Source organism: Mchenga conophoros, linkage group LG18, assembly GCF_057382185.1.
Source record: "Mchenga conophoros isolate Kocher_MC1m ecotype Shallow Benthic linkage group LG18, M_conophoros_male_GT1.1, whole genome shotgun sequence".
Lineage (NCBI taxonomy): Eukaryota > Metazoa > Chordata > Actinopteri > Cichliformes > Cichlidae > Mchenga > Mchenga conophoros.
Genome location: NC_140543.1, coordinates 25,210,655 through 25,230,092, shown reverse-complemented (window position 1 = coordinate 25,230,092; position 19,438 = coordinate 25,210,655). Strand labels below are relative to the sequence as shown.

Below are 19,438 nucleotides of genomic sequence, written 5' to 3'. Positions count from 1 at the left end.
TTTCTTCCACATTCTGATGCTCAGTTTGAACTTTACCAGGTCATCTTGACAATGTCTACATGCCTAAATGCATCGAGGGGCTGTCGTCTGATTGGCTGATTGGAGGGGATGATGGATAAATTCAAGTAACAATGTTTCTCCCTTCATATTTTACGGGCTCCTGTAACTACCTTTCATATCATTAAGAAAGTGATCCGCCCCAGCTCAACTTTTCATTTGCTCTCACGAGCTGAAAAGGAGCCGTTGTTTACACGTCACGAGCTTTACCCAGTCAGTAAAATCAGGCCGTGCTGTAGTTCCAAGCCTTGTCAGAGCAGCCCAAACTCTCCTATTAATAAGCCTTTACAGCAGCTTTGATCCACCTCCCAGCAGACAAGGTTGGGCAGATTGTAGTAAGGATTTTAAAGCCATTCATGCAATTTTCCAATAAACCCTTTTCCCCAAAGGAAAAATCCCCAGAACATCCCAACAATGACTGTAAGAAGGTTCCTCTGAACCATGATTAAACGATTAAAACAGGCTGATTTTAGCCAACTGACTCCCAGTTAAAACAGTGAATTCGAAGTGGGGGCTTTATTTTAACAATGCACCGTGACATGACCTATCCGGGATGTAATCTTCTCTTAGGGACAGCCTGGAGGAGCTTCTATTAAGCCCAACACAAACTATGTTGGAACATCAGTGAACAATATACCTGTCAAACCCATGAGTGTTTCATCTTTTTAAAAAGCTATTTCATAAGATTAAAGACTTATGTGATTACTAATCAGCTCTGCCAATAAATATGCAGTCAATTAATGTGGTAAATAAGCAGGAAACTGCTCTTCCCTCAACATTAAGTTGACTTGATGGATTCTTTTCTTGTCAGACGCCAGCACACTCCCCGGCTCGAGTGCCTGGCCTGCCTCTCCGTGTCGTCTTTCATTTCCTTTTCACCCCCAGGTCTTTTTGTACCTGTCAATTTCTTTCTACAGTGTGACTCCTTAATCCACCTGAGTGCATAGAGGACAGTTTTGACATAAGAAGAAAAGATAGACTCCTAAGGAGAGGACCGGTATCTTTAGAGCCTTGGGGATAACCGGATTACGACAGCCATTTTGTGCTGCTGGCAGTTTTTCTTATTACCCATTTCCCCCCCATCATCTCTCCAGAGTTGAAACACTGCCCTTTCTTAGAAGTCACTCCAAACACAGACACAATACACGTTTTTCTTTTATTTATTTTTATTTCCCCCCCCCCCCCCAACTAAAACAACAGAGAGAGCTTTCTGCAGGATAAAGAAAAAAGACATATACCAGTGACAAAGATAGTTTCCCCGCGCTGCCCTTTGTGCAGTCTACCTTGCACGTTGTTGTTCTCAAACAGTGGAAAACTCTCTAAAACATGGTCCCTCTGCAGAAGCAATAATTGTCTCTGTGTGGCTGCGGGTGCCTCCTGCGTGCGAGGCCCGTCTGAACCTACCGCATGGGAGATAACAGCACAGCTATGAGGAGACAGATCAGCTGTCTGACCCCTGCTGCCAATCACTTTGTCCCTCCAGCCCGTCTGCTGCGAGGGAACCCACAGGGAAAAAAACACTCCCCGAAAACGTCTTATCATCTCCACCACCGACGCATTGTGCCCTATCGGATCTTTTATGTCCATTTATTTCGCCTTTGAAGAGGCCTGCGGCGCCTTTGATTGTGGGAGGTAAATGAAAATAAGCCCCCCCCCCTTCTCGCTGGTACCCTGATATCTGAATTCATCGCTGCTACCGAAACCTAAACCCTGAGTTTCAGCTGACCACCGCAGGTCTGCTCACAGACAAACACATCCTGCTTCTGTCGTGGGTATAATCCGTTTCGCAGAAGTCATTTTTGGGCCTGGAAACCCTGTTATATGTTGAGCCTCTACAGTACATGTATTCTATACATTAAACCATTAGGGTTACCTTTTATATTAGGCAATAATAAATTATATGCACATAAACTACATATAAATCATAGTTAAGTTGCTGCTAAGTTTCTAAAAATGTCATTTCAATAACAGATGAGAAAGCTGAAGCATACATTTGATCAGATAAGGTAGTAATGATAAAACCTGTAACAATCAATGGAGTCACCCAGGACCTGTGAATTACAGCTCTGATTAATATTGATCCCACAGAGTACGAAGGAGGGAGGGGTGAGCCACTCACGCACATATTGATATATAATAAACCTGCATTGTGTCATTGGACAGAATTCAAATGAGCGATGTAAAAGGTAAGAGTAAAAACTGATTTTGCGGCAAATGTGGAAGCGAGTTTGGAGAGAACAGAGATCGGGCCATGGTGGGTGGCATCGCAAAGTGGGAAAACTGCAGGAAAAAGGGAGGGTGAGAGTTTGGGGGCGTTTTGTTAAGATCGGACTGAGGTCTGAATCATTGTCAGTTTTACAACCATGGCATGCAAAAGTAAGATGTTGAGGCAAAGAGGCAAAGACCCTTGCCGACAAGTTTCTTTCTAAAGACAGTCAGCCAAGCTGAATATGGGGAAATCTTTAAGGCATACTAATGAAATAGCACTTACCTGTTTGGAAATGTACTGGTCTTTCCTCACTAAAGCCAGTGGAAGCATTTTAAAGATGTCAGCTTATTATGCAAGGGCTTGTTGGGGTTTGGCCCAACAGCCAAGACCTGCAGGCATTCCCATTTAATTTAGTTTTACACAGGGCCATATTTCAAGAGCCGTGTCATCCGTGTTGGAGGGGAATCTGGAAGTTTTAGCAATTTGAGGGGAATTAACAAGCTGCAGTTGGATTTTTTGGGCTGATTACATTGGTTTTAGACACTGTGTTTTTTCCACCATGCATTTAAAAACAATAGGAGCTGGTTCAACGTGGATTAACAAAAGAGGTATGCAAGAATACTTTGAATGGACAGCACAAAATTTAGAACAGAACTAAGAGTAGAAAAAGAAAACACTGTAGCCAAGAACAACTGTGGTGCTAACTGTGGCACAGTTTCAGAAAACCTGTCAAAATAAAATAAAATAAAATAAAATAAAATAAAATAAAATAAAATAAAATAAAATAAAATAAAATAAAATAAAATAAGGGTAGCTGACTTCCTTTGAAATGAAGATTATTATTGTGCAAATGAGGCATTCAGGGCCACAAGCAGCCGCACCTTTCAACCCCCTCATACAAATCCTTTTAGCTTCTAGTTTTCTGCAGTCCAGCTTCTTCGCTGGTTTTCATCCCTGCTTCTCTCAGTTGAGATTTGAAGAGACTAAAAACTGTTGGAGAGCGAGAAGAGGGGGTGCCCCTCAAATGTTGTAGGCCTTAACAGTCAGTTTTTTTGTGAGAGGATTACAGTGCGCTCTCTCATTCCCATTGGCTTGGCCCGCCGTGACAGTGGTGTGATGATGAGGAGGATGACATGCCCAGCATCTTCCATAACAAGCTTCCTCTTGGTTCCATTCATACGCCCAGGCTTTTGGCTTTATGTAGTTTTCAGCTCCACTTTGTGTAAACGCTTCAGTCAATTTGGACTTAGTGTTAGCTTAAAATATTTCTCTGGCTATTCCCGAGAGTTCTTCGCACTTTTCCATTTTACTCACTAGAGAAACATGAGCTTTTTGAAGGAGTAGGTGAATTTAGAGTGCGGTCAGTGGGTGTTTTAATTAATGCGTCTGTCCCTGCGATGGCAAAACCTTTAGATCACATCAAGAGACCTATGAACGCCTTCATGGTTTGGTCCAGAGGTCAGAGGAGGAAGATGGCCCGGGAAAACCCGAAGATGCACAACTCTGAAATCAGCAAGAGACTCGGAGCGGAGTGGAAAATGCTCTCTGACTCTGAGAAGCGTCCCTACATCGACGAGGCCAAGAGACTGCGGGCTCAGCACATGAAGGAGCACCCGGATTACAAGTACAGACCCCGGCGCAAACCTAAGAGTCTCCTGAAGAGGGACCGGTTCGTTTTCCCGTTGCCGTCTTTACTCGGGGACGCAGCGGAACACTTGAAAGGATTTTCCATCGACTCTTTTCTCGTCCCCGGGGATAAAGCCAGAGCTCTCCTGGCTCCCGCCTCCGCTGCTTCCTCATTCTCTCTCCTGGAGCCGGTGGCACATTTCAGCACCGGAGCTGTCCAGCGGATGGCGGAGATACCGCACTCTCTGACCGCAGGCGCCGTGCCCTACAGCGCGCACACCTTTGGATACCAGACTGGAGGGTTTGGGGGTCTGCCCTGCCCCGCACAGCACACCCACACTCACCCATCGCCTTCCGGCCCGGGATACATGATGCCGTGTAACTGTGGCGCCTGGTCTGCAGCTACTTTACAACCCCAGGTGGCATATATCCTCTTTCCTGGAGGGATGACCAAGAGCGGCATGGACTCGTACGCTTCACCCAGCTCCAGTGTGTGACAGACTGGATACACATAAAGACGCATGGGCAGGAGGGGGAAAGTTTGCGCACAGAAAGAAGAAGAGGTCGTTTAGAGACTCAGGCTTAGATGACCACATTTAAATATTAAAGTGTCAGCGCAGATATTTCAATCACGGATTGATTAAAAAAAAACTATAAAAGTCCCTGTATTACTCCTTATTCCATGTAAATAGAGTAAAAAAAAGTATTTAGAGAAGGGGGAGGGTGGTGATGATGCTAATTTGTTACTCTTTTGTAAGGAAAATCGTTTCAGTTTAAATACAGTGGACATGCATAACATAGGACCAACATGCTGAAGTTATAGACTTGTCTCCTCCCCCCTTTCCAAAACAGTCAGGTTTTCATTAGTTCTCACACTTGGACAGTTATTCCACAGAATATCTGCTTCATTAAGTGGGACTGTTTTTGTTTGATTGATTGATTTGTACTCTGAATTGGGAATAATAAATGTTTTCAGAGGGACTGTCTATATATGTATGTTTAGAACTGCATTAAGACTGTGTTAAACCAGGTAAAGCAGTGGGTCAGTTTCTGTTTGATGAATAATATTAAGCAGAAGCTGGTAGTTGTAGTCACTGGGGGTGATTCACAACCCTGTTAATCATATTTTACATCACACATGAGCTGTAATAATTACTTCACTGTTGCGATTGTGTTAAGCTCTAACCACCTATATCTCCTGATAAGCTGTTTTACAGACTTACACTAAAGACAAACAGATACTAAACCATCACAGACACTTCACAGCAACTGACAAACATTGCAAACATTACAAAATTACATTTTCCAGTCCAGTCATGTTTGACTACTGCATGACTCCGTGTGTGTAAGTGTGTGTGTGTTTAAGCAAAAGTGAGCCAGGGTGATGATAAGCGAATAATAGGAACTTATCTCCTCTCCCGTTTGTTGACCAAGTGATAAGCAGAATCATGGAAACTGTATGAGGTACAAAATTGTTTCACGTCTACAATATACAAGAAAGAGAACTCACAGTGAGCTCTGGTCTTCATGTACAAAAGCTCAGCAAGCAAATCTCTTGTATTTGGAAGTGTAAATGGAAAAAAACAAGGTGTCCTTTATTGTCTAAATGTGCATTTGTTCAGCATTACATGGTAGAAATGCATCAAATATTCCTCACTGTACTTTTAGCAGGGACACTGCAGCTCAAGAGAGAGGAGAGCCTGCAATCTTCTTAAACTTCTTAAGTCCTCCTGTGTAGCTGATGGTGATCTTTGGCCACCCTGATCGGTTCCCGCTCACCTGTGTGTATCTGTACGTTGTTTTTCCAGACTTTTTTCTGGTGTGAGGGAGTTACTAACGATTCTAGACTGACAAACAGTTTGTAATTCGCAGGAATAGTAACGTTCTTTCTCAGGTGTCAGGTGTTCCTATCACCACTGCGTTCACACCACTTGGTAGCCCAACCCATGCTGCCGTATCACCCAGGGGTAACACCCAGTCTCCTCCACCCACCACACTACCACCATGACTACAAAGCACCTCTTTGCACATTTTGATTCTCTGCATCACACGGCACACCTGTGACACCTTAATCTACACTCAGTTATATGTCCAGCTATACTTTAAGTAGTATCTATTAATCTACACACACACTGCATCTCCGAGGTGTATATTTTCCAGCTTCCGAACCACCACACAACAATGGCGCCTTCAGTTCTGCAAAATGGTGGATTCATCTTGGGTCTCATCGGTGCAGCTGCCCTCATTGCGGCCACAGCCATGAACAACTGGAGCGTGAAGGACAGGCAGGAGCAGGTCGTGACCTCCGTTTATACCTACAAGGGTCTGTGGCAAGACTGTGAGACGACCTCCGCCGGACTCACAGAGTGCCGCCCGCTCTACGGCCTTCTGGGTTACTCAGGTATGGCGAGGCTCTCTCAAGCCTTAATTTTCACATCCTATCTGGTGACTGACTGTTTGCTTTCAAATTAGTCTAAATCATTGTTGTCTTAAACACTGAACATATTCAGGCTGGGAATTATTTTTCCCTCACTGACAAGGCCACAGCCGCAGGAGTTTTTCTTAACAAGGAAATGAACACTCTTCCGTCTCTGCTCTAAAAGGAGATGTTACATTTTCACTGATCATAGAAGCAATTCTGTAATTTGGTTATTTTAAAATGTCTTGAGTGCTCAGGAGACGTTCAGGACAAGGCCGTATGTCGAGATCCAACATATGCTTCCTCTCAAATGTCCCAGGAGGAGGTTGTTTCACATCAACATTTCGGCCATGATGAAACATGTAAAAGCAACAGCATTGGAAAAAGATTGCTTTCCTCTCTGCGTCTCTTTCATTCAACAAATTTGTAAAAAAACAAAAAACAAACAAAACAAAACTGTAAAATAATGAAGTGAACTACATTGGCTGATTAACATCCTCACTTAGAAACCTCCCTGAACTCTTTGCAAAGTAAAATGTAATTATTAGGTTGAAGAACTTGTAGGGAAAAAAATATGTTTTGCACTTCGGAAACTCATTTTGGTCAACATAAAAACTTGATAAACCTGACTCACAGGTATATTATCATGTCTGTAAAAACGTATTTTTTACATTTATTTGAAAATTTCTTTTAACAAAGACTCTGAATATTAAAATAAAAAAATACACATATGGATAAACAAACAAATAATGATCATTTTAAAAAGCAAATCCAAACTGGAAACCAACTAAAACTGAAGTGAGGACAAAAATGAAAAATAAAAAAGGAAAAGTGCTAAGAAGTGAAATGCCCTACTGGTAATAATAGGGTGAAAACCTCACCATGTTCATCAGCCATGAACCTGAGTTTTTAAATGTGTCTGTAGAAGTTTTGAACTGTCGTGTAGGATGTAGATACGTTTCAAACTAAGTAAAGAGGAAGTTAAGACAAAACAAAAAAAGTGTCACCGAAAGAGATCAAACCCTTGGTTTTTGTGAGGGTTGGGCCCGCACCTATTAGTGTTTGCATTAGCATTTCTATCATAAAGGCCAGGCCCAGACTCGGTTATCAGAAAGCAGAACAAACAACAAGCAAAGGCACCTCCCAACAGCACATCTACTGTAAGAGAACACACTTCAAATCTTTAGACACATTGTATTTGAAGAATTAGTCATTTCAGTATAAAAGCCTACCTTGAGTGTTTTTTGTGAAGCCATCTACAGTTTTTGACATAATAAGACTTGAACTGAACTCATCAGTGGTCTTAGGTTGACTAGAGTCAATGTAACGCGCTAAGGTCTCCGTGTTTTCTGTCCACCAGGTACCTTCCAGACGGTGCGAGCTCTGATGATAGTGGGTGTGGTGCTGAGCGTGCTCGGGATGCTGATATCAGTCTTTTCCCTGAGCTGCCTCACAATGAACAAGATGGCAGACAGCGCAAAGGCTAACATGAGCCTCACTGCTGGCATCATGTTCGTCATCGCAGGTCATTATTTACCTCTGTGAACTTTCTAGTACAAACTAAACTGAATTGTTTTTGTCTTTTTGTTTCTTTTTTTTGGGGGGGGGGTCTATTATTGAACACCCCCAGAGTATCTTTGTATGACCAATGGTTCAAAATCATCTTTTTTTTTTAATCTTGCACATTGCAAAACCCGATTGGATGCCCCTCACAAACAGGCAGGTGGGCGGGGCCTCTGTGCTGAAAGTCATACAATTAGGGACATCCGTTGTGACTGGTGTCATTCAAATCAGTGAATGTTTCTCCTAAACTTTGTCGAAATATCCCATTTTTGTTTTTTATACAGTAACTTTAACAGGATTGTCAGAGTTACAGGCCCCTCAAGGAATGCAAATGGCTTAAAATCATTGTTACAGAAAACTATTTTGACATAGAAGTAATTGCAACTTGAAGCTGAGCCTGGCCTGAACAGGTAAAAAGGTCAAACGGAGCTCTTTCATATGAGATAGCTTGTGTGAACCACCCTTGAAGTTGACCCAAATTACATTTTTTCCATTTGGTTTCAGTTTTCAATAGAGTTTAAATGGTTTTTGTTATTGATTTTTTTCAACCATGAAATATTCATGTGGTGTATTTATGAAGTTATGAGGGCTCAAATATACTGAAAAAATGTATGCTACCTAAAAAGAGCCAAGTTCTACCCACCCTTAAATACTTTGAGGGCCTGTAACTGGAACAATATGTGAACTGAAGTTAAAATTTTGTACACTTTCATTAGATTATGTTAAAGTTACGGGACCACCAAAAGTAGCAGATTCTGAATGGGTCGGTTGTAAACTTTCCTCAGACCTGGCTGATTTTATATAAAACCATCCACTGACACCATACTGAGCTACACTGTAAGAGTAAGTAAAATACTTACAGTGTTGCCAGCAAGTTGCTGTAACATTTAAAGCAACCATGCTGTAATTTATTTAACATTTGTACAGGACAATGCTGCACAAATGTTGTGATGCTTTAATTTTACTGAGGTTCTTTCACACTAATGTAATCTTGTGCTTTTGTTGTATTTACTTTAATTTGTACAGTTTCTATGATAATTTCTTTCATGAAACTGCAGTATTTGCAAAGAAGTATTGACATTCATCATATCCAGGAGATAACTTTAACTGCAGGAAGTATTCTTAAAGTTCTAGCTAACTGCATCTGACATCTGAAATTTACAGCACAGACTGTATATTTGATCTAATGGTCAAATAAACTGATATGGGCTCCCAGAATGCAGTTTGGATCAGTCTGGGCTCCACAGGAATTATTTGCACCTCATTAGTTAAAACACCTCATATTTAATATGAGCATCCACTGCAGTCATTATAGCAGTATTTGACCAAGCTGAGAGTGTGGCAGAGGTAAATAAATCACTGAGCTCCTGTTTTTCTCCTTCTCTCAGGTGTGTGTGGCATTGCAGGAGCTTCTGTGTATGCCAATCAAATTGTGGAAAGTTTCAGGACGTCCACCTACACCAGCTACACACAAGAAATGATGGGAGAGGGGATGAACATGGGAATGGGCGGAGTAGGAATAACCACGTATGATGCTGTTTTGCTTGCATGTAATTATTTCACCAAATAATTCCTATAGTGTGTGTGCAATGTAATGTTTTTTGTTTTCTGCTTCTTCTTTTTTTTTTACCAGTTACACATTTGGCCCAGCACTGTTCGTTGGCTGGATCGGCGGGGGCGTCCTGCTCATTGGTGGCATCCTGAAGTCTCTCGCTTTCAGAGAGATGATAAAAGATGAGAAACCACGGTAAGTCCCCTCATAGATGTATCATGTTTTTAAATTACTTTCTGCTGCAGTTTTATCTGGAGCAGTTCTCTACAAATGCCCCCCTCAATTTTTCATTTACATTTACAAGAGAAACATTTTCACAACAGATTTTTTCCTGCCATTTGTTTCTTTTGCAGTTACCCAGGGGTTGTGTACAAACCTCAGTCCAACAACAAAACTGAAGTGATGGACCACCGCTCAGAGGGAGGCAAGAAAGAGCACCAGTATGTGTAACCTCAGCCACAGCGTAAACACGTGTAGTGACTTTACTATAGAAATGTGTTTCCAGCTTTACACGTTCAGTTTGCCTTATAAGGGGATTTATTTTCATTTGCTTCATATACGCATTCAATTGTGCATTCTTATTTTCTGATAGTAGAAGTTAGCAGTGTCTCACGTCTGTCCAGCTGCAGGTGCAAGGAAAGAGTTTTTGGCTATATTATTATTTTTATTTTTTTACATGGACATAACAGTGGTTATGTGATGCTCAGATGCTGCATGTAACTGAAGCTTCTTTTTTTTACTTGAGTTTTGTGTAATCATTATCTGTCTGAAAATAAAACAGTGATTCCATCAAGTGGTTGTGGTCGCTCCAAGCATTTACTGACTATACATGCAGGTATTTAAAGTATGACGTATGTATAGAAACTTTTACTAAAGCTGTATATTTTGCAGATAAGTCCAAGGAACAGGCAGACCTGGTAAAATCAGCTACTGTATCACTGTTTCCTAAACAAATGTATTGTTGTAAAGGGAGATCTGTAATAAGGTCAGGCAAGTTTAAAGCTGACACAAGCAACCAGGCAGATATCTTGGAGCTCATTTTAACAGTGCTTAGAAGCTTACTGCACCTGGACTCAGGCTGTCTGAAATCCACCTACATTGTGCTGGTGCCCCATCTTCAACTGGTTCTGCTGTAAAAAACCATCAGACAGCTGGATCCAGTCCAGTATCCAGAGCTTTAATGGCTCTGTAACTGTATCTTTATTTTTGGTGTTGACATGGAAACATCTCTACTGAAACCCAAACTAGCAGCTGAAAAAAAAGTTTTTACAGTTTTATAATAACAAAAAAGGCCATTCAATAAGAACACAATTTGTAAAGATAAAATAAATTTTTAAAAATGGCAATGCATCACAGGACTGATGTGATGTCATAAATAACCACTAGATGTCAGTAAAGTCATACCTATGAATCTAAAACCTGCACCCACAGTACAGTCAGATGTTTGGTGACTACAAATGACTTGGCATGGAAATGTCTAATGGAAAGGACAGAGCATGGAGAGAAAAATCATCAGTGACTCTGTTTATTGTTGCATATTTCGACCCATCACCTGGACATAAAAAGCTTTCCAAAAACAAATGCAGTTTCTGTTCAAAGCAGATGGTGCAGAAAAACACAAATTTACATCAGATTTCACATCCCAAAACTGGTTTCCTGTGAGCTCTTCACTAACGTGTGCCTCTGCAAAGACATCTGCATTTGGAGAGGACCTAGAATTTGTTCACTCCGACTATAAATGCGATCAGTCGCAATGCTGAGCATTATTAAAAAAAAAAAATAAAAAAAATAAATAAATTTAAAATGATACAAGAATATCAAACAGACGGGAACAGGAAGTCCCACATACAGACAATACAGTTCATTATGTCCAAGGTCGTTTCAAACCTAAATGTATGATCAGTACTTAATGAGTAAAACTGAACTGAAGCTCACATTATCCTGTTGAACACTCTCACGTGAGCAGTTTGGTGAAATCCAGATGACTCGTGATTTTCAGATACAAAAAAACAAAACAAAAAACAAACAGTCGTACAGATCAGAGATTCAGAAACCATCTATCAAGGCCAAGTTGTGTACAAATTGGTAAATAACTAAGACATCTCAGTTCACACAAAATACAAATCATATCTGCTCACTCCTCTAGTAATCCCCAACCAGGGCGAGAGATTTTGATGAATTTTTCACGTCTCCTGAGTTTTTCTGCCACGAGCTAATAAAACGCAGATGAACTAGATTTCATTTGTGGTGACTAAAACGTGGGAAATCAGATTAACAGCTGCAACAGTTCACCTGTTACAGCAGCAGCCTGATCACAGACGAGTTATGGATGGCTATTTGTACGAATGTGTCGGAGCACCACAAACAAAATCCCTCTCACCTGAAGGTGGAGGCACAGACCTCACAGCGAAACTATCTGCACAGCTAGAGTCAAGTACAAGCAGTGAATAAATCATTATTTGTAATCTGGGGAAACTGAGTCTTCCAAATTATAAAAAACACAAAAACAAAAAAAAATAAAACTCGTGTCTATATTCGGTCCAACTTTTCGCTCAGGAACTCCTCCACGCTGTCTGTGTTCCACTTGAGGATGCTGAGTTCTTCAGCAATGTTCCCGTTGTCATCCAAAAGCTTTAGTACAGGATCTGAGCCTCTGACGTACTGCGGGGAGAAGAACGAGAAAGGCTCATTTGATCAGCATAATCTGGTTTACATCTCCTGAGAATAATTACTGTGGCAAACAATGCTGGTACATTAGCAACACGATTCATCATGGCTACCTTGATCTGAAGACCCTTGAACATCTTTGGCTTCTCACTCCTAACAAAAGCTGATGAGAAAAAGAGACAAATGAGTCAGTTAACTCTTTATATTTTAGCTCAGAGGTTTGGAATGAGTGACTACTGCAAAACATCCCCGAAATAGATTTTTAACAGCAGAAGAGACTGTTGTAAACACAGGAGGGACACAGCTGAAGCAAGCATATGGCACAAGTGGGGCTCCAGACGTCTACACCGCTGCAACCTGACACCAGGTTTAACCACACGTCTCCATGTGGGAGAGACAAAGGATAAACAAATGCTTCAAAAGGCTGTTTGAAAACAGTCCTGCTGGCTTTTTAGTGCTGTTGTCCCTCCCACTGATTAAAACACAGACTCACACAATGGAGGAAGATCAGTTTCAGTTAAAGCTGTTGTTCCAAAAAAAAGTAATGATGCCCCAACTGAGGACTCACCTTGGACTTGAGGGAACCTCCCCAGTTTTCATCCACACACCTCGAGGATGGCTCCAGCGTAGAGCTGCACAGAGAGAAACGCAACATGAGGCAGTCCGAGAGATTTCCTCCCAACACATTAACGCCTGCACACAGTCTGAGAGGACCGAAGCTCCACTGGGGATGGACTGTCTGCCCGAAGGAGTAATTTGATTCAGGCAGACTGATTCATAAATGTGTCCGGGCGACTCCTTGGGGGTCATTAAGCTGTGAGCCTGTGCATATGGAGTGGGGCTGATGGATGGCGGTTTGTGCAGGGCTCACTTGTAATCAAACCTCCGGCACCAACACACAATAAGTTAGAGGAAATTGGAGTGTCACAGCAGTATTTCAAGGCCACGCTCTGCGTGTTGTTTTCAAGGAGGAGAGTGGTAAATGGCCTGGTTGGCCAGTTCACACAGCAAATTAAATTACGCATGCAAGGCTAAGATCCTCTCCTGTTCTCTCCCCGTCCTCCTCTGTGTGTCTGTAAACCATCGGCACAGCTTAAATTAAATTTCCAAGCTTTTCATTTTACCACACATGGCAGATCAGAAGATCGGTGGAAAGTCACGACTCGGTTGGGAGCGGGAAGCTAATGATGGATTACTTTATCCAGACCTACTGCAGCACTTTAACATTTCAAAGTGTTGTTAATTAACTAATCACCCCCTCCATCAGTGATTTCAAAGCTAAAAATGAATAAATAAAGAAAGAATCAGACTTTAAAAGCTTAACTTTACCTCTGGCATGTCTTAATCTAATGGTTATCCTGTCAAAATAAGCTGACTTAGAGGTCAGCTTTGATAGATCAATATAAAATCATCTCATCTGAACAGATTACATTAGAAGTTTACAGGGAATATACAGCCAACGTATAATCCATATTTTCCACGATGATCAGGACCGTTCCTGATTCTAACACTTCTTTTTGAGTAATCAGTTAGTCGCTGATCTCAGAACATTTTGCTGTTTGTCCAGCAAAGAAAAGCTTTTTTGTGGGGGCCCCAAACACTACGTAACCAGCCAACAGGAATCTTGTTCAAAAATCAGCCAATGTATTGTAAAGTATGATTTTTAATGAAGAAAACAGCTAAAATAGCTTGTTTCAGACCAATGATGATCTGAGGGGCTGCAGGGAGGCTCAGTAAAATGCACTTCTCAAGAAAACTAAAGCTAAAAGTTGAAAACATCAGATCTGAATGAGAAAACAAATACTGCTGGATATGGACTGGCTAATGTGTTTGTTTTCATTTCCATCAAATGCAGCAATCAGAGGGCTAGATTCAAAGACACCCCAAAAATCTAACTGAAACTATGATGTGGCAAAGAGCTCCTGGGCAGTCTGAGGAGCAACTTAGTGGTGTCAGACCAAAACAAAACGTCCAAGAGGTGTTTTGGTGGATTTAGGTCGGGCGAGTGCGGGGCTGATCAGTGGTATCAGTTCCTTCATCTTCCAGGAACTGCCTGCATACTTTCCCCACATGAGGTCAGGCACTGTCATGCATTAGGAGTAATCCAGGACCCACTGCACCAACGTAAGTTCTGACAACGAGCACAAGGATTTCATCCAGATACCTAATGGCAGTCAGGGTGCTGTTGCCCATCTCCATGGATTTACCTCCCCAGACCATCACTGACCCACCACCAAATTTTCTCCTCGGCTTCTCCAGATCCTTTCAGGTCTTTCACATGTGCTCTGGGTGAACCTGCTCTCATCTGTGAAAAGCACCGGGCACCAGTGCCAGTTCTGGTACTCTATGGCAAATCCCAATTTGACTACACAGCCTCATGAAGTCTGTTTCTAGTTGTTTGACTCCAGAGGTCATTTTGGAGCTTTGGCAGTGCTTATCCTGTTCCTCCTTGCCCAAAGAAGCAGACCGCTGTCCTGCTGCTGGGGTAAGGACTTTAACCGTCCTGTCCAGCCCTCCTAGAGTAACTGCCTGTCTCTTGATTTCATTAACACCAAAGCAGCTGAAACTGATTAACAACCCCCTCAGCAACTTAACAGCAGATCAATATCCCAGAGGTTTAACTGACTTGATGCTATACAGGGATTTAAAAAAAATGTTCCTTTACTTTTTTGAGCAGTATATAAATGAGGAGGTCACGGAGTTTTTACTGTTTTATTTGATTATGCTTCAAATGTTATGTCATGCTTATGTTCACATATTTCACCAGACACAGCTTTCTGTAGAAACAGGAAGCTGACCCTGTGACTTTTACTGAAAGAGATTAGCACACACACACACGAACTTAGTGATACATACACCCACGTATGCAGAATTAAAGGAAACTGCTATGCTTGTCCCACCCTGCTTCTGCTATAAAAATAAACGAATACTGCAGCTCGGGGTGACTCTCTGTCTGAGTTTCACCCGTGCCGCACATTATCAGTATCAAGTGTCTCAGTGTTGTTTATTCACCTGACTGTTTGTTAACTGTAAATCTCTGACAGAGGATTATTTTGAAATGAGAATTTCCTAAAGGTGGTCTAGTGTAGTTTAATAATAAATCGAGCTGGAAACAAGCACAAGTCAAGAAACTAAGGCCTCCAGTGTTACCATCATCAATTGTGCACCACAGAGGTCTGAGACACTCTCATAAAGGTTTAGCTGTTCTACAGAGATGTAATACATCATTCACACCCAGAGGAGCTGAAGTGCTGCTGCACCCAGGTGGTCTGCAGAGAAGAGCACATTCGAAGATGAGTAAGCGAAATGCCCTCCGTGCTCAGTGAATCTTACTAATCGACCAGGCTGTGCAGTAAGCCATTTGTCCGAAGGCTTTAACAATACGGCGCTGATGGCAATTGAGATGCTGAAAGGAATTCTTAAGGCAGATAATTGTCGCCGTCTGAGGATAAAAATGTGCTTAGTGACGCCGTCGTTTCCATCGGAGACCTCTGAGTGCAGCGAGAGATGGGCAACTGCTCTTCTAAGTGACATTTTCACTCCAACGCCGAAGAGGAGTAATCTCTGCTCTAAGTGTCTGTCTGAAACACAGTTATCATCAAGAGGTGTAATGAGGTGTGTGCTGCACATTTCCAAGGTGCTGTTGCTAGGATACCGCACGCACGCACGCACGCACGCACGCACGCACGCACGCACGCACGCACTGGGGGCCCTGCTTAATCAGGGAAAAATTACATTGTTTTTCCACCATCACTTAAGTCAGTGTTGATCTGCCAGAGCACAGCAGAGAGTCCTCCCAAGCAAGCTGTAATATCCGGGGCAGCGAGCATACAGTAACTTGCCCTCACTGCTTAGACAGGGTAACACCTGACACGCCGACCCCGAGCTGAGGTTAAGGAGCCTCGACTTTGAACATCTGAGAAAGATTGAGACGGACAGCTACTAACAAGCTGTGTGTGGCACAGCTGCAAACAGTGTCAACCGGAAGGCTGGATAAAGCTCGGCTGTTTTTAGTAGCAGTTCGAGCGTTGAGGGACATGACCCTGTCAGTAAACGTGACACATTTCGACAGAGGTCCTGTAAACCCTTCTGCAAACAACTGAGGAACAGAACAAAATGTCTTCTTTAAAACTAAGTATTCATTCATAGCTCAAGACCCCCACAGTTAAGAAACATGAATTTTTTAATGTCACTATATGCTCTTTATTTAACCTTAGTTGTGGTTACACTTCATCTACTCTGATTGAATCTCCTTGTGTCACACTGCACGCTGTGCCTTAATCTAGACAGGCAGTTGCTTTCTGTCGACCCGATCCGTGAGCCCTCCGTTTTTCTCTTTACCTTGCGCCCGTCCATCTGGGCCTCCTGCTGGCAGCACTGCCGACAATTAGGCTGGAGCTTGGCGAGGCTGAACTCCCCGAGCAGGTCACAGGAACTGCACAGCAGGTTGCTGGAGAAACCCAGCTCCCTGCAAGCCTCAGACGAAAGATCGGCACCGTATGCCGACAGCTGTAGGGAGGTACAAGGACAACGATAAAGGGAGGAAGAAACAAATGTTTTCATAAAGGACAGAAGTGTTAGGTTCCAACGGCACAACTACAACTAAAAAGTTCAAATTAGCAACAATTAAGTACTTTGTCATATAAGATTTTAGAGTACTAGGACAGTTATGCCATCTCAAAACAAATTTAGATATCAATGTAACTGGAAAATATATTATTAATTATTATTCTAGGCAAAGCTGAATTATATTATTGAGTAAAACCAAAGTATATACACTTCACCAATTATAATTTGTAGCTTTTATCCAAAGTACAATCTAAATGAGTACCTCAAATGGTATTAATACTACTGTCACTCAGGGAACATTGAGTTATCTGTGTAATATTTGTATAGTGAAACACATTAACATGCTACACGCTACAGTGCTGTACAGGTTATACAAAATATACACTTAACAGTCACTACAATGTGTACACACTAAAAATCTAATAAAACAAGTACACAAGACTGTTTGCAGAATAAAAACCAGGGTACAAAGCAAGAACAAATGGGTTTTTAAAAGTGTTTGAAAATGATAGGAAGAGCAGGCAGCTCTTTTGTGAAAAGGTAAGTTGTTAGAAAGATTAGGAACCAACAGTGAAAAGGTTCTATCGCCTCTGCTTTTAAACCTGGATCTAGAAATATCCAAGAGCAGATGGTTTGTAAACTTCAGTGCTCTGATAGAAGTGTAGGGTCTCAAAAGTTCACTTAAGTGGGCGTCAGACTCTTAAAAATGAGTAATAAAATATTCAACTGAATTCTGAAATGGACTGGAAACACTGCTAGAAACTCTTGTACCCTGCTGTCAGCTCCTACGTAGTGCAAAATTATGTGACATGCTATATTTCTGTGTGTCTCCTTAACGTGACAGAGTACCACCCAACCTGACAGTGTGTGTGGTACTTTCAAGCTCAGGCTTCACACTGCTCCAAACACTCAGTTTGTTTGGTTTTTTCTCCATTATTGGCTCGGTATGCTGTCATAAAGCGAGGATGCCCTAACATGGTCGTCTAAGGCAAGCAGCTCTGGCTACAGCACAGCAGCTCACCTACCAGCTGATTAAACATTTTGTTTATGAGGGGCAGCCAATCAGAAGAAAGCTAGCTTAAAGGACGGGCTTTTATCATCAAAGGATGAACTGGGGTTTCCACCAAGCCCCCAGTATAAGATAAAATAAGAATCATTTTAAACTGTAAATGATGCATATTTACTCTAACAGAAACAAACATAAAATCACGCATTTCATACGCCAGATGCCTTTGAACGAGATTTCCAAAGAACCTAACACACCAGTTTAAAACACATAACAATAACCTGAAGTAGCAAAAGTCTTCTGCGTGGAAGATTTCAGGGTTAGATTGCTTAAATCAGCCTGTGAATAACAGACCACCGGGCTGCTGTTTGTTAATCAACTTTGTCAGCTTTCCTTGAAGACGCCCCCGGCAGGAAAACGTGATTCGCTTTCGCATCAGTGTCCTCTTACATTCGACCACCCCACAAACACTTTCATATTTGGGTCGAGGAAGATCTCATTCTGATGATTGTCTCCCTTTAACTTTAGCATGAAAGGTTATCTTCTAAATAAACTACAAGATTTTAAACTGTTGTAGCGCAAACGATTGTCATTTCCAATGATTCTGTGTGTGTTTTTATGTCAAAGGCTTTTGCTTATATTATTCAATAGACTGCAGTCAACAGGGTCTATGAAGGAAGTTCTATATAAAATGACCTGTTGCACAAGCATCTTTATGACCCGGCTTTATTGTACCCACTCTATGATCTACATTATAACCAATCCAGTCATTTTTAATATCGTTATAGAAATATGTTATATTTCTTGCTATTTGTGCTGCCATCTTGGCTACATCTCACTCTCTACAAAGAAAAAGACAGCTAATGTCAATGAAGCTTTTTTGTACCCAAATAAATAAAGGGCACATAAAAACTTGCAGATTCTACCTTGTGACAGAAATATTCCTTGTAGCTCAAAACGACTGGATATCATTTATAAGATGTATGTTTGATAGAAAATAAATCATTTACAACAGTTGAAATTCTACCAATCACTTTTCAGCACGGCACCGGCACTGAGAAGCGCTCAGGTACAGTAAATTTAGTACACCGGAAGTCTTCTCTTTGTCATCGACTTTCTCCTAAAAATACACAAGACTCGAAAAAGTAACTACATAATAAGTAGCAAAAATCTAACAAGCACATTATAAAGGTATCACTTCCCCCGGGACTCGGAGCTGTTTTCAGGATAAGCCACGTCAGTTTGAAGCTCCGGGTGCAGCAGGATGTGGCTCATTAAAAGCTGAACCTAAAGATCGCCAAAAAACAGCCCCGCAGCCGCTCACACTCACTGTAAGCAGCTGTGACAGCGGCCAGCGCTGCCATTTCTCACAGTTAATAAACTCACCGTCTGTAACAGCGACAGGAGCCACAGGAGATACACCTCTCCCGACATTTTGGAGCCTGCTTTGTTAGCGAAAACTACTATTAGGACCTCTTTATTCCACTGAAGGCCGGTCCGTGGTCGCGCCTGTCCGATAAACGTTAGTGATAATCATTTCTGACTTTTATTTATCATTTTTAACCTTTAATGATAAAATACATACAAAAAGCTTAGAAAGCACATTGTGTAAATATTTGAAGTAAAAAAAATATTTCTTTTTAATTTTATGCTTTTTTGTATTTTGGCATAAACCAAGCCAGCCTAAAGAAATTCTTCCTCACCTCGGTCATTTCATGGTTGCTAATGGAAGTGCGACCCCTGGTGTCCAATTCTGGGTCCCACAACGGA

At 41.7% G+C, this 19,438-nt stretch overlaps 3 protein-coding genes across 3 annotated transcripts; 2 read left to right on the top strand and 1 right to left on the bottom strand.

The window, feature by feature from the left end:
• Window positions 1-3,453: 3,453 nt before the first annotated feature.
• On the top strand, window positions 3,454-4,751 carry LOC146553889 (transcription factor Sox-14). Its single transcript, XM_085253745.1, has one exon. The coding sequence runs from the start codon at window positions 3,664-3,666 to the stop codon at window positions 4,387-4,389; it is 726 nt and encodes a 241-aa protein (XP_085109871.1). The 5' UTR covers window positions 3,454-3,663; the 3' UTR covers window positions 4,390-4,751.
• Window positions 4,752-5,964: 1,213 nt separating this feature from the next.
• cldn18 (claudin 18) lies at window positions 5,965-10,304 on the top strand. Its single transcript, XM_085254505.1, has 5 exons — window positions 5,965-6,293; window positions 7,672-7,836; window positions 9,263-9,401; window positions 9,508-9,621; window positions 9,780-10,304. The coding sequence occupies exons 1-5, from the start codon at window positions 6,074-6,076 to the stop codon at window positions 9,874-9,876; spliced, it is 735 nt and encodes a 244-aa protein (XP_085110631.1). The 5' UTR covers window positions 5,965-6,073; the 3' UTR covers window positions 9,877-10,304.
• A 631-nt stretch (window positions 10,305-10,935) lies between these two features.
• Window positions 10,936-19,148, bottom strand: selenof (selenoprotein F). The gene is made up of 5 exons (XM_085255060.1): window positions 19,055-19,148; window positions 16,435-16,602; window positions 12,662-12,725; window positions 12,207-12,256; window positions 10,936-12,087 (listed from the first exon to the last, which is right to left on the bottom strand). Exons 1-5 carry the CDS (start codon window positions 19,100-19,102, stop codon window positions 11,956-11,958), a joined length of 462 nt encoding a protein of 153 aa, XP_085111186.1. The 5' UTR covers window positions 19,103-19,148; the 3' UTR covers window positions 10,936-11,955.
• Window positions 19,149-19,438: the final 290 nt, after the last annotated feature.

Bases quoted from the DNA above. Each gene is read 5' to 3' on its own strand.
- LOC146553889 (XM_085253745.1), top strand. From the start codon at position 3,664: ATGGCAAAACCTTTAGATCACATCAAGAGACCTATGAACGCCTTCATG.
- cldn18 (XM_085254505.1), top strand. From the start codon at position 6,074: ATGGCGCCTTCAGTTCTGCAAAATGGTGGATTCATCTTGGGTCTCATC. The intron at 7,837-9,262 runs GTCATTATTTAC...TCCTTCTCTCAG, and splicing joins CATCATGTTCGTCATCGCAG to GTGTGTGTGGCATTGCAGGA. The intron at 9,402-9,507 runs GTATGATGCTGT...TTTTTTTACCAG, and splicing joins GGCGGAGTAGGAATAACCAC to TTACACATTTGGCCCAGCAC.